At 46.1% G+C, this 15461-nt stretch overlaps 1 protein-coding gene across 10 annotated transcripts in view; it reads right to left on the bottom strand.

Moving 5' to 3' along the window:
• The window catches only part of RUFY3 (RUN and FYVE domain containing 3), a 65578-nt gene extending 50557 nt beyond the window's left edge, over positions 1-15021 (bottom strand). For 3 of the 10 annotated variants that reach the window (XM_081132130.1, XM_081132128.1, XM_081132135.1), the window contains exon 1: positions 14562-14987. In XM_081132130.1, coding sequence (XP_080988256.1) covers positions 14562-14904 — 343 coding nt within the window. In that variant the 5' untranslated portion in view covers positions 14905-14987. Of the gene's footprint in view, positions 1-1323; positions 2088-13752; positions 13808-14561 lie in introns of those variants that run through there. The other 7 variants (XR_013998436.1, XM_081132133.1, XM_081132134.1 and 4 more) reach the window with 6 other exon arrangements.
• Positions 15022-15461: the final 440 nt, after the last annotated feature.

Genomic DNA, 15461 nt, shown 5'->3' with positions numbered 1-15461 from the left:
CAGAATAAACACTCGCTAAGAGCCCACTACTACATAAAGAACAAGACAATTTGGAGCTATGGCTCAAATGAATTCTCTTCCTTGTGGTAGTAAGAGAATTAAGGGGTAGAAGCTGAAAACCTCTCACAATTTTGAAAAGGTTCTGGGAGAAAGTCACAAGTCAAGAGACCACAAAGGTCTCAAAGGCACTGAGAGAGGAAATCTCAAATGGGCCAGGACAGGGAACACAAATAACCTGCAAAAGCCATGGCCACGAGATTCCACGGGTAGGGGTTACCTTATTAATCATGTTTAACCTTTTCTGGCATTATGCTTTTTTTGAGTCCATATTCATTAAATAAGCACATTGTAAAACTGCTTTCTCACCTAACCTAATTATCCATATTATTAAAAAACAATAATGTCTGACCAAATATTTTTCCAGATACCATGGTCTGTTTAACATTATATCCTGATGACAGGATATCTCTCAAGTGTTTCGACTGTAGCATGTACAATTATAATCATGCTGTTGTAATTCACTCTGTTAAGTCACTGTGATGTCTGTAACAGTATATAATCAAAATTAGTAAGATCTGGAAACAGCCCAAGTGCCCATCAGTAGATGAGTGGATAAAAAAAAGCTGTGGGGCATTCACACCATGGAATACTATGCAGCTGTAAAGAAGAAGAATCTCGTACCCTTTGGGGCAGTGTGGATGGACCCGGAGACAAATATGCTAAGTGAAATAAGCCAGGCAGCGAAAGACAAATATCACATGATCTTGCTTATACATGGAATCTAAAGAACTTAATAAACTGATGAACAGAATAGATTCAATGACATGGAAGCATAGATGAGACTGACGAATATCAGAGAGATGGAGGAGGGCGGGTGGGTGGAGGGGAGAGAGTAACCAAAGAATTTATATGCATCTATGCACAACCCAAGGACACGGACAATGGTGGGGAGGGGGGCTAGGGAGGGGGAGGGGACGGGGTGGAACGGGTCATTGGGGAGAAAAAGGACAACTCTAATATTTTAAACAAAAATAAAATTTAAAAATTAAAAAATATTAATAGATTTTTCATTTATCAAGGAGGGTCAGATGTGATACGTGACCTCAAACGTTCTCTTTAGAGGCTTGCAGACAAAGAACTCTCAGCAAGCGCCAGCATCCTCTGACAGGCTGCCTCGGGGGCAGGGCGGCATCTGTTCCCGGCACCGCCGCAGGGAGCTGGGTGGGGGCCGGGAAGGGCGGCCTCGCGCAGCGCGGCGGGGAGCGGAGAGCGGGCTCCCGGCCGGGCCCGGGCGAGGTGCCGGGAGCCCCGGCCTGACCGTACCTTCGTGGGCGGGCTCCGGGTCGGGCGTCAGCGAGATGTCATCCAGCTCCCGCAGGCAGAGCCACTCTCCATCCATGGACACCCGGAATTTGCAGAGGTAGATGGTCTCCATGGCAGCCTGGGTGATCTTGTCAGTGGTGGGGGTCGGCATGTCGGTTGGAGGCGTCAGCGCGGACATGATGACTCAGCTGGGGCCGGGACACGCGCGCACACTCCCTCTCACCGGCAAGATAAACAACCCCCCGGCGGACTCCCAGCCCCAAGCCCCGCAGCAGAGCTCCCGGGCGCGGGATGTCGGGGAAGCACCACGGGGAAGTACCCTACGGTCTGAGCATCCACCGCTCAAGGTGAACAATTCTGCGCCCTCTTTTCTCACACAGTTTCTACCACAGCAAAATACCCCGAGGCTGCCCCTCCCAGCTTCCTCTCTCCTCCCTTCCCTGCGGCTCTCCCTCCCGGCCGCCGCCGGCCTCCGCGGGCCCTAACAGGCTGGCTTCTGCATGCGGGAGTGAACGACGCCCCTTCTTTGTGCAGGGAAAAAATACAAAAGGAAAAAAATGAACCGAAAAATAAACCAGGGTTTTCAATTTCGCTTTGAAGACGCCGGAGCCGCAGAGAGCACTCGCAGGACCTGCCGCGAGGAGCCGGGATGCCGAGTGCCGACGGGATTGGCTGCGCCGAGCAGGGTGTCGACCAAAATGGCTGACTAATGAGCTGGACCAACGCGCAGCCACGTGACCCGCCGGCGCCGCGATTCCCAGGATGCTCCAGGGATGCCGCCGCCGCCGCCGCGGGGGAGCGACTGGGCGGGTCCCGGCGGCACGGCCCCCAGACGGCGCAGCTCCCCCGACAGCACAGCCCCCAGACAGCACGACCCCCCCAGACGCACAGCCCCCAGACAGCATGACCCCCCCCAAGACGCACAGCCCCCAGACAGCACGACCCCCCGACCCCCCCAGACGGCATGGCCCCCAGACGGCGCAGGCCCCCAGACAGCACAACCCCCCCAGACGCACAGCCCCCAGACAGCACGAGCCCCCCGATCCCTCCCAGACAGCACAGCCCCCAGAGAGCACGACCCCCCCCAGACGGCACAGCCCCCAGACAGCACGACCCCCCAGACGGCACGGCCCCCAGACAGCACGACCCCCCCAGACGCACAGCCCCCAGACAGCACGAGCCCCCCGATCCCTCCCAGACGGCACGGCCCCCAGACAGCACGACCCCCCCAGACGGCACAGCCCCCAGACAGCACGACCCCCCCAGACGGCACGGCCCCCAGACGGCACGACCCCCCCAGGCGGCACGGCCCCCTCCAGACGGCGCGAGGCGAGCGGGGCAGACCTGACAGCGCGGCGCCTCGAGCCCCGGCCTCCCCACGGAGCAGGGCGGGGGGCTGAGCCTGGGGACGCCCCAGGGCGCGGGCCCCGGGCAAGGACGGTCCGCAGCCAGCGCGTAGCTCACCTGTCCTTCCTCCTTGCACACCTAGCTACCAAATTCTCCGCTCTGCTGAAGGTGGCGTTTAGAGAAAACCCCGAGCAGGTTTTCAATTTAAATACTACACTCTCAGGCATCTGTAATTTCCTTCTCCAAAGTCACAAAAACCTGACATTTCAGACTTGACAGAAATGCAAGGACAAAACCCCTGAAAGTTAAAAAAGTAAAATCCTTCCCAATTAATGCCAATTTCACCCCCTACTGATGTTGCTGCATTTACTTAGTTTCTGTATTAAGCGTGTATTGTTTCTAATCAGAGGATAAAACTTGTATTTTAAAAATTCTTCCACCCTGGCACATCCTAAGGACAGAGTTTCATATTCTCTTAAACCAGGAACCAACTCACCCACCCCCCAGGCACGGCTAGATCATGCAAGGGAGCATTCATGCCTTGCTTTCGGAGCTGCATCAATAACAAGGAGATGAATAATAAAGATCTTCTTTGAAAATGTTCCAGATGATTGAAAACAAGTTGTTTTTTTCTTTCTACTTAAGGGTCTAATTGTAAAGAGAAACATAAAACTTCAGGAAACGTATCCCAAGATGATTTATTTCATTCTAGAGATTTCTCATTGGAAGGATACCTTGATTTACTAATTTCTGAAAACTAAAAAAAATTCTCCTTGAATAGTATTAAAATTTCACAAAGGCTTCATCTTAATGTGAGATTAACCTCAACAAAAAAAATGCTAACACCCGATTCTATAGGTAAGCAGGCATGTTCATATGGTTAGAGGAAAGCAAACTGGTACAATGTAAGGATGTACATAAGTATATGCACATATTTAAAATTAGGAACAAAATTACTAAGTTACTAAGGAAGAGAAAATATTCCAACTTTATTCATGTCTATTTAAATCTCTCCCAACATTATCCTACATCTGGACCCAGAGCCATTTATCCTATTCATTCAATATTCACTGAGAGTACTGCCTCCACACCGCCAGCAGTGATCAGGCACTGGGCACACAACAGTAAGATAAGATCACTTTTTCGAGGAGGCAGAGTTTGCATATCCAAATACTGAACACAAGCCTTCATTTAACATATTCACATTTAATTATAGCTTGATTCCTTTCTAGCTAGACATATGTCCATGTTACATATTAAAGCTGAAAGGGGATAGATAGCTTATAGTTTCACTTTAAGCCATGCAATACTTCAAAACATAGGAAGCGCTCATTAAAACCTTTTAAGTTAAATTTATACTGAATAGTTCCTGGAACCACAGTGCCAAACAGGCCTGGTTATCTGTACACATGACATCAAGACTCTACGTCACTGACACATTCTTAAAATATAGGACAGTGAATACAGAAATCAATCTGAATGCTTTGAGGTTGCCTGTGGTCCACCCACAACCCAAGTCAGCCTGTCACAAACCATGACAAGCAACATTTCTACCAACCAACCAATTAAGCATTTACTAACCCCTGAATAGGAAATTCAGGTTGATTACAACATACCAGGACAAGAACATCTAGGTTAATAAGTAGAGAAAGTTGGTTAACTTTTCTTCCAAATGTCCTTCTCTTCAGTTAAGAGAACATACGGAGGGAAGTCCAAGGCAACTAAAACTTTTGCCAAGGAGAGAAAAACCTGCCCACACTGATTTTTCCTTGAGTTTCCCAGATCTATTAATTCGAGGAGGTATTAGCAGCCATTTCAGAAATAAGAACTGTGGGCGAGCAGGAAAACCTGTACTTCTACTATCTCGTTATACCTGTTCTCAGGTAAACACCCTTGAGTCTTCAGCATGAACGGCTACTTATTGTTCGTAAGCAATGAATTTACTACAAAAACAAGCACTATTTGTTGAAGACTAGTAAAATAATTCTAAATATTGGTCAGTACTGTTTTTACACGTGGGTCTTTACCGAGTACACATATTAGCTTAGAATATAAAGGCAATATTAAGTCATCAGTAAGACATACAAACCTTGAACTTTTTTTTTTCATATTCTCAATTTTTTCTCATGAACATACTAATTACAAGATGTAATAAACTATTTTCTCATTTAACCCCACTTGTGAATAAAGGCACATATTTGTAAACTAGTTGTGAGGAGGGCTGTGGTAGTCTGTGGCCCTAAATAGACTTAACAGGCCTATGTGACGTTCATGTTCTAGCTGCTTACACAACTCACATTTTCCACATTATTGCTGATTCAAAGCAAATGAGATTCATATTTCAAACTTAGAAGTTACATTCCTTTTAAAGTATATTTACTCAGTTACTATTATAAGATAAAGACTGATATGTTATGCCCAATGTCCCCGTTATCCAATGTGAAACAATTACTACTTAAGGTAACTATCACTTACTGAACTTCTACTTTCTGGAAGAGGCTTTATAAATACCGTATCAAGTCCTCACAAGAATCTTGCAAAGCAGATATTGATATGCCCCCTTTACATACAAGGAAACCAAAGTTAAGCCAAGTCCAAGGTCACACAATTAGTGAGTGGCAGATCTGGGATTGCAAGCTGCTTCTGTGTCGACGGCCCACAGTCCATGTTTTCTTCTATACTTTGCAACTTTAGCACTCTCTCCCAAGGATTGTATCTTACTCAGGGAAAATAGAAAGAAAACAAAACAAAAAACCGCAGGCAACATCCTCATGAAATTTCCTAAACAAGAATTTCAACAAATTTAAGATTTGAAAAAGACACATCTATCAGCTTTTATACTTTACATCTTAATGCTTCACAAACCATATAGTCCACTTAGTCACCCTTATACGTTTAGCTCAGGCTTTAAATAAGTGGGCATTTTCTCCTGCTGTGTGAAATCATTTCTGAACATGGTGTAAATTGTTGTCTTATTTTTAAAATATTGTCACAAATACACAGATGCCTAAACAATAGATTCAGCTTAAGTTTTCTTTTATAGAAAGGGTTTCATGCTCTTTACAACCTTCTAAGACTTTCCCTCAATATTGTGTTTTCTAAGATTCATCCACACTGTAGTGTGGTGGCTGTATTTATCTTTTTGACTACTGTATTACAAGGTTATTACCTTATAAAACAATTTTCTGATCCATTTCCATGCTGGTATTTGGGTTATTTCTAATTTTTTCATTTTAAATGATATTATGTAGATACTTTTCAGAAATAGATTTCTTGCAGGTATGCCCATTCTTCCTAACAGGTTTGAGGGTAAGAGACCATTTCACTTATTTCTTTTGTAGTTAGTCGTCTCCTATTCTGCACACAACGGTGCTTCTTAAAATTTGTCAACCTGTGCAACTAAATCAGTCTGTAAATCTCACAAGTTACATTTCCCATTGCTTCTTGGATCACGGTTTTAAAATCTAAGAAGAAAACCTCATTTTCCCCTCCTCCCCTTCCACTAGTTGCTATTAGCACAAAAGGGTTTCCTTGATAAACTATCGTGATAATGACATTGGTGGAAAGCCCCGGATGTTTTGCTAAATTATAAGATTATTCAATGGCTCGATCATGATTTGTTTACATGCTCTAGTCCTCCCTTCCTCCCTCTCTCCTCCCTCTCACTTCCTTCCCTCTTTCAGACAAAAATCTATTGTGTTTACCTCTGATGCTGCTAATATTTCTACAATTTTAGTTTATACACTTGGCAGACTCAGTACTAGTTTGTAGATATTTACCAAGGATGGCAATAAGTACTTTAAAGTGATTACAACTGAGAAGCTGAGTTAGTATTTTGTTAGAAACAAACACCACCAGGAGTATTACAATGCATAATCTTGTTAGTTGCTAAAATTAATCAGAATAAGACTAGAAATAACTCCTACCTTAATGGCTAAAGCTGATTTCATGGTTAAATGTCAGTAGACAATGATTTAGAGATGTCAAGCCACCAATGACTTAGTAGATAATCTTGGGAACGTTATCCTCTTATCTCTATTTACTTAGCTATAAAATGAAACTAAATAACTCGCTTCACAAAGATGTAGGCTCCATGAGAAGAACTTTGCCTTGCACACCATTAAACATTTGCTTAAAATAGTATCTACCAAATACTAGAATCTCAAAAGATACTTGTTGGTATGGATATATCACTCTAAAGTACCCCATATTCTTACAGTGGTGTATTTCCACCCTCCTGTTTCACTTCAACCTTAAACCCCCCAAGTTCTATAAAATGAAGCTATATTTATGCCCCAACAGACAGGTCATTCTAACACAGGCTTTATTTGTCTGTACCTAACAGAATCATCCATGTAACTTGAACAGGGCACCTATCACATGCTAGCCACTGGGGATATGAGGAAAGAACAAGGCAGCAGACAAGAAAAAGGCAATTACAGGTGTTTCAGAAGTTCCTAAGTCCTGCCACACAGACAGCTATTCAGGGTTGTTTACATGCTTAACTATTTTCTCTACCAAACTGGTGACTTGTGAATTTCTCATTCATTCATTCATTCATTCATTCATTCATTCATTCATTCATTCATTCATTCATTCATTCATGCGAATGGGGTTTTACTGAATAGAACAAGGAAGCAGAGTGCTGCTGCTGCCTGAAAAGGAGCCTCTTTTTAGGACGTCATTTCAGTTACGGTGAGGCAGGCTGAGGAGCATGTGGACTCTGGAGTCGGAATGCCCAGTGAATCCTAGATCCACCACTGAGAAGCTGAGTAACCCTGGCAAATGACCTATTTCTGAGCCTGGTTCTTCACTGATGAAATGGGGATAATAACTTGAACGACTTCAGAGTTCAATGAAGCCATGTAAGTAAAATGCTTAGCATGGTACTTGGCACAAAGTTAGCAGTCAGTAAATGTCAGTATTATCATCATTGTAAATGCTTCTGCCTTTAAGAGTTCTGGAAGGGAAAAAAAGCAAAAACCCTATCATCACATGGAATGAAAATCAGTAAAGACGAATGTTCATGGGACTGAGACAGGAAAGAAAATCTGAGCAAAGGGTAGGCGGGGGAATATTTTGGGCTTTGAGGAAGGAAGAGATGGGCCAGAATTTTACCAGCATTCGCATCAGGTGACCAGGTTTTCTAAGTTCATAAAAAAGGCAAGGGAAGCTGATGAATGTCTGTGGGGAGTCCCTAAACAGATCCTAGAGTAAGAAGAACCGTACTCTAAAAGCCAGCACACTGAAGCAATTTCTCTTGCTTGCCATGTGCCTCTTGCTGTCAGAGCCTGCCAATCTCTCCTTTCCTAGGATTATGAGGTTTCAGACTTTTCTGCCTCTGCCCTACCCTTCACGCCTCTCTCTCTGACACATGCCGAGTGTCATGTTCACTGGTATGGAACAAGTACAGAACCACACAATCACTAAGATGGGCTCTGTGAAGAATACCATGTTGGCCAGCAGTCCTTCCTGTTTTAGAAGACTATGAACTTTTCACAATTACTCAAATAGTTACAGCGTAGGGCATGGCCATATTGATACTTACCCTCTCAAATACCACTGCTTTGTAACTCTAAAAGCATTTCCTTTCACATAATTTCAAGCCAATCCTTTAATGCTTATGGTGCACTACTGACTTCCCAAAGTAGATTTTAAAGTTCAGACCTGAGCCACTTTGACCTATAGAAAGATGTTTCAATGTTAATAAAGTTTGAGTAGAAATATAACATTTGTGATATCCTGCAAAATTCATTAAAATGAGATTCTACTTTTATTTATGATGGCTACAGGTTACCTATGGTGCAATGATATAGAACAAGATAGCTGCCTTTTAGGCAACTCTCTTAATTATTTAAGAAATTTTCAAAAATACTAGCCAACAGGAAATACTATTTCACCCAGTTCATTTTGCCATACTCTCATCACCACCTACCTAGACTTTTTACTACCTGTCATCTACACTAGCAAAATATGTTCTCTTAGCTTCTTGTTAAGACTGTACCTCTTTAACACACAGTTTTCTGTTAGAAGTCAAACAAAACGGGAAACGATGCAAGACAGAAAGAATACAGTTAGGTGAGTCTGTTTTGAGGCCAGTACTAGTCTTTTAGTCTGAAAAGTTGCCTTTTTTTGGGTCATCTTTCCTCTGCTCTCTCTCCCACGCAGCAACCTTTTCTGCCCTCTACCCAAATTGGTTTCTTTAAGGCCGTGGTGGAGGAGCATACAGTGATTAAGAACATGAGCTTTGGAGTCAGAAGTTTATCATATATGCAAATATTGAATCATTATCTTGTACACCTGCAACTAATATGTTATATATCAATTATACCTCAATAAAGACAACAAACAAGACAAGACAAAACAACACACTTCTGGGGATAGGGCCAGAAATCTATGTTAACAAGACCTGTTGGTGTTTCTGATGAGTGCTAAAATTTGAGATGAGACCTTTCCTAAATCCACAGAATCTGTATCTCCAGAATATAATCTTCTAAATTCAAAGTTACTGTCGGGATTTTTGTATTTTATAATAATTAATTAGGTAAGTCCCTCTAGACACACTGAATCAAATATATATATATATATATTTTAAGTCCTCACCCAAGGATATTTTTTCTGTTGCTTTTCAGAGAGAGGAAAAGGGGAGGGAGAAACACTGATGTGAGAGAGACACATCACTTGGTTACCTCCCAAACGTGCCTTGACCAGGGCCGAGAACTGAGCCTGAACTGAGGTACGTGCCCTTGACTGGAATCGAACCCAAGACCCTTCAGTCCTCAGGCAGACACTCTAACCACTAAGCAACACGGCTAGGGCTGAATCAAATATTCTTATGAAAAACATGTTACATCCATCTACTTTTGCGAAGTCTATATGGACTCTTCCTCCTCCCCATTTTTTCTTTTCAGCTTTTATTAACTAAGTATTTTTATGTATTGGCTCTTCTATCTATAGGAAATTTAAATAACTATCTCTTATAAATATAACAAAAAAGTCGATACCATTGAAGTTTTTAGCTCCCTGCTGGGCACATAAAAATATTCTGTAAATGGTAGCCACTAAGTACATTATCATCTTACCAGTCACATTCTTTATTCATAATTGTTTGGGTTGCCTAACTAAAGTAAAACTTTTGCTAGTTAACGAAGAGCCTTTTAGGATCCTTTAGTATCCAGGATGAAGTAAAGATCAGAAATAAAAAAAGATAAAACTCTTGTTTATAAAGAATGAACATATGGTATTAAGAGGGGAGCAGCCAAAACAAAGTCAAAGGCTCAGAGATTACATCTAACATTCTGAAACTGGTGCTTTGTCCATCAGAAGCGTGATCTGACTTTTTGGTAATGCCAGGCCGGAAGGGTAGGTAAAACAAAAGAAAGGAGGCAGAAGAGAAGGGAGACATTGGCTGGGAAGACAAACTGTGATAGTTTAGGGACCAGTGGTGATTAACAGCCGAATCAGGTTAGCAGCAGACAGGTTGTTCAGTCATGAGGCAGGAAATGTGGGCATGGCCCAACTCCCTGTACCTCAGAAGCTCAGGATGTCCCTGGTTATTTCAGCTGTGTGTGGAAAGTGACCCACCGGCATTTCAATACTCTTAAGGCCTAAACTCCAGTTATCACTAATTTACAATTACATATTGTCTGAAGATGTTACATTTCTGAGGTTTTTTTATGGGTTCTTGCTTATATTTGCCATTTGACAAAACAGCCCTTAATGGATCAGAAAGTGGCTTTCTGCATTCTTAACACAGTTGGAAAAGAGCTGAAGGCGAACAGGTTTGTGAAACATAGTATTGTAAATACGGCACTTCTCTACATTAATTATATCAAAACCCTGTCTTTAAAAAAGTCACAAAGCAAGCTTCATGTTGAACATGAAGGTGAATGCTCAAAACTCTTGGGTTCTGATGGTTCAACCCTCCCCCCATATCTCCCAGTTTGGGACAGTTGTCTCAGTATTTAATAGAATAAATTATGTCTGTCTTTCCAAAATTTAAAAAACATATAGCAGTTTAACTGATTAATGTGTATTCATCTCCTGACCAGGTATACTGTTTCCTAGAGTACTCTTAAACAATGAAAGACTACAGACAGACAGACAGACAGACACACACACAAATAGAAATGTCTACCGAGGATAACCTAAAATCAATGCATTCGTATATATATACAGATCTTTATATTGTGTGTTTGTGTATGGACCTGTGAACATAAAAGTAATTTTCTCACCTTACTCATCCCTGGGTTCATATATAAGAAAGGTCCTTCCCCAAATCAGAGATTCTTAAAGTGCATCTGTGAAAAAGTCAAATGCTTCCAGGAGCCTCACTCTGCACTTTCCAGGGCTCAAGCAAGGCACTCACTGTTAGGTACACTGGCTTTGAAGTGGGTAGTCATAGTGGGTAGTCATAGTAACTCTGCCAGTCATTTCCAAGGTTTCTTCCCCCCTTCTTTCTATTCCTCTCCTAGTCCTCTTCCCATCTCAAAACAGCACATACAAATACAGAAAGAAAGTTGCTTCTTTGTGAGTGGGACAATTTTTTTGTATATTGCTGTACTTGGGTGAGAAAACACAAAGGGCACAGATGTGAGTTACTGGCATGGCATTGCCTTAAACACAAGTGTTTGCGGCACCTCTGACAGTTGGAAGAAGAAAAGAGTAACTGTCAATAGAAGCTGGTAATGGTGCAGATGGCAGCAGTGCCTCTTCCCTCCAACACGAAGAAGCCATCCCTTGTCCACTCTGTCCATCCACAAGATGACTTCTAAAGTTAGAATGGAAAAGGAAGGCATAAAAGTATTGGACCATGGCATGCAAACAAGCTCCTTCTTAGTTGATGAGAAATTGGTGTGGAAGGTCATATACCAAGGAGAAAGACACCCCATTAAATATGAGCATCACCTACATGCCTGTGAATGCATGCAAAAGTTTTGAAAGAAAACTCACAAAACTCAAAGGTGGTATCCTCAGATAATAAATGGTGGTGGTGATGGGGGAGTAGGGACCCACAGAGAGGAAAGCTCACTTTGTACTCAATGTACTTGTGTATTATAAAACATCTAAAAATGAGAATAGATCCATGTCTTACTTGTAATTTTTATAAATCAATAAAAATGGCATGGTAGAAACTTTTATGGGATTTAAAAGCTAGAAGCACAAAAATTTAGCAGATTACCAGCCCTCAAAGACTCAAAAAGGGACGTAACTCAGCAAGGCACATCGGAAGCCTTCTTTCACACTGCATTTAAGCACGCTGAATACTTCATAAACAGTATATCCTGCAAGATTTTACACTGACAAAGCATATGTCACAAACCCTGAAAACTTTACCCTTCTTGCACACATTTTCGATATCTTCATCAGTGTCTTTTAAAACAAAGCTTCTGAACTCAAATGTAAAGGTTAACTTTAAAATCTCTGAGTACAGTCTGGATTTCTAAAATAAAAAGAGAATGCCTTAATATGCAGGGTGGGGCAAAAGTAGGTTTACAGCTGTGAGTACACAGAACAGTTGATTCTTGCATTATTATTAATTACCGTATTATTTTTCATACAAACTGTAAACCTACTTTTGTTCCTCCCTGTATAGTCTCTCAAAGTTATTATATATTATACACTTTTGGCAAATAGATTAGCCAGAGTTAAAAACTGAGTGTTGAAGAGGCACAATATTCATTGGATATTTAGGTAGCATGCAAGTACTGTCCAGGTAATTGAAATGAGAAGTCTTTTAAAAACTGTTTGGTCTCAGTTGCTCAAATGGACAGTCACGAAAGCTAGGGTTCTGATATCCAGGTACATCAGAGAGAGCACTATTGCACTGACTCTATAAGGAGTGACAAGAAAGTACTTTTATTAATAAACAGAGTATTCCTTTTTCCAAGTATGCATGGGTTCTAAAGCACATATAAAATTAACAGGTGAAAATTAAAACTCAGTCTAAAACAAGAACTACTTTATATCAATTTTATATTTGAATAAAGTATGTACCATCAATCTTTTACTAATTTGAAATGTCCTTAGTGAGTGACTGGTCTTTAAACACAGTGGAAGTGAACCCTGGCAGTGTGGCTCAGTTGGTTGATGTGTCCTCTGGTACACCAAGAGGTGGTAGGTTGGATTCCTGGTCAGGGCACATACCCAGGTTGCAGGTTCAATCCAGTGGTGGGGTGCACGCAGGAGGCAACTCATCAATGTTTCTCTCTCCCCCCCCCCCTTTCCTCTTTCTAAAATCAATGAGAAAGCATATCCTTGGGGGAGGGTTAAATAAACAGTGAAAGTGGGACTCTGGCATTTTCCCAGTAATTTTTCTGAGCACTTACGCACCAATAAATTATTTCAGAAATAAAGACCATTAGGAGCTATTAGAACTGTATGTGCTAACAAGCTGTGCCACATGCCTGCTGTTACTGTAGGGAGAAATAAAATAAAAATTAACTGAAATAGAAATTAATCCCCACTAGTTATACTGGCCAACAGTTGAAAAATTCTGCTTCAAACCTTGTACCACAACTGTTACACAGAGTTATAAAGAACTAACAGGAGTGTCTTCTTCATTCTATAATGATGTGGTTAATAAACAGGTCACACAGAAATACAAGATTTTAAGGAGAAAAAAAGAGGCTGTGCTTAAAGAACAAAGTAGAAGCAGACTCCTTAGAAAATGAAAAGCAGTGTTGAGAATATTCTTACTGAACTCTGCTTATAAGAGGACTCATTTCTGCCTCGACTGGATTCTAACCTGGAGATTAGTGTTGGCCACTGCAACACACAAAGCATGGTTTTACCAAGACCCTTAGTCAGTGGTCACTGTTGGCCCTTTTTGTAGGTGAGTGACAAAGAAATAAAGAGAAAGTAATAAAGGAAAGCAATAAAAATGACAGCGGACTACTTCCAATGGCCCGCAACCTGGGGGAAGCAGCGCCCCCAGTTCCGGACATGCGGTGTTGGCTTCCAGAGCCTGAGGCCGGGAGGCTAGGAGTCTGGGTCCACTCCATTCCTTCTCGCTGTTACTGAGGACAGATCACTAACACTGACCCTCGGCTTCCTCTGACAGTGGCGTCGCGCTTGGCTCACCGAGACGTGAGGGTCGACTGTGATCATCACCGGACATGCACAGAGGAAAGAGTCAATGTTAGTCTCCTAGGGGTGGGCCAGGCGGCAGAAAAAGCAGTCAGTTTCCTGGCAGTGCAGAGCAGTGAAAAGATTTGCCTTGGTGGTAAAAAAAAAAAAAAAAATCAAATCCCTAGCTGTGTGAGAGACGGAGACCCGCCCTCATCCCTGGGCGCGTCTCTCTCCGGTCCGGACCCCGGCAGCAGGCGCTCCGCGTTCCGCGCCGCGCCCGGAGCTCTCCGCCCCGCCGCCACCGGGAGGCCGTCTGCCCGGCGGGCGCCGACCCCTCCAGGCCGCCCGCTCGGCCCGCTCGGCCCGCTCGGCGCGCGGCGGGGAGCTCGGGCCGCCCGGGGCGCACAGGGCGGGGGCGCGGGCGGGCGGCCGGGGCGGCGGCTTTAAGGCCAGGCCTCTCCCCGCCCGGCGCCCGCCCCCGTCCTCTCGCGCCCGCGCCCGATCCTTCCCCGGGCAGGGGAGCGGAAGCCCGTGAAATGTTCCCCGGTACCACCGAGGCCGCGGGGCGGCGCAGCGGCCACACCTACTCGGCTGCGGCGCCGGGAGCCGCCGGGCCGGGCGCCGCCCCCTCCGCGACGGCCGCGGGAGGGCTGCGGGCCGGGGCCGGGGTCTGCGGCCCGGCGAGCCCGGGAGCCGGAGAGCACGGCAGGGGAGGCCGCGCCGGCGGGAGCCTGCGGCCGGGGCGCCCTGAGGTAAACACCCGCGCGCCCGGCGCGGCGCTTCCCCGAGCCCCCGCCCGCCCGCCGCCCGCCGCCACTCACGGTGCTTGCCGCCGCCGCCGCCGCTCGGGTAGCTCAGCAGCAGGAAGGGCAGCGGGGAGCCCGGCGACGGCGGGGTCCTCCAGGCGCGCTGCTGCGGCGGCGGGCGCGCTGCGAAGCCGGCGCCTCCATCGCCCGGGTAGAGCAGGAAGAAGGGGGCGGCCACCGGCGAGTCGGGCTCCGACTGCGCGCCCGGGGAGGCGGGCGGCGGCCCCGCCTCGCCCTCCGGGTCCGCGCCCCCGGTGGGAGCGCCGCGCGGCGCCTCCAGCCGCTGCTCCCCGCCCCTCGGCGGCTCCTCGCGGTAACTTTCCGCGCCGGCGGAGGGCGGTGGCGGGGTCTCGGCCATGCTCGCTCCTTCCGGCGCCGCCGCCGCCGCCTCGCGCCGGGCCCGGGCAGGGGGCAGAGGGTCAGGGCGCGGAGCCGCCGCCGCCGCCTTTCTCCTCGGCCGCGGGCCGGCGTCTGGGCTCCGCCGCTCGGCCTACGGCCCGCCCCGCCCGGGTCCGAGCCAGCTGGAGGGGCGGCTCCGCCCGACGGCGCGGCCTCCTCCCGGCGCCCCTCCCGCCGGCCCCCCCGCGCGCGGCTCCCCTAGGGGGCGGTGTCCGCTCCGGCTCCGCCGCGCTCCGGCCGCCGGGGGGGAGGCGGGCGCCCCGCGCGGAGCCGCCCAGGCCCGGCCCCTGCGCGGTCCGGCGAGGGTGCTCCCTGGGCCTGAGAGGTGGGCGCCCCGGCGAGGGGCGCTGAGGCGAGTTTGGGTGCAGCCGCCTAACCGGCGCCGGGGCAGCGAGAGCTAATTTTATAAGGACCGCCGCCGTGTTAGACTCCGCCATTCCCCGCGCACACTGGAACTTGAACGGCCGGCTCGCGGCTTTGAGTGCGAGAAACCAGAGGCGGCGCCTCTCGTTCCCG

The sequence above is a fragment of the Miniopterus schreibersii genome (genome assembly GCF_964146895.1).
Source record: "Miniopterus schreibersii genome assembly, chromosome: 1".
Lineage (NCBI taxonomy): Eukaryota > Metazoa > Chordata > Mammalia > Chiroptera > Miniopteridae > Miniopterus > Miniopterus schreibersii.
This window is presented reverse-complemented; position numbering and strand designations above follow the sequence as displayed.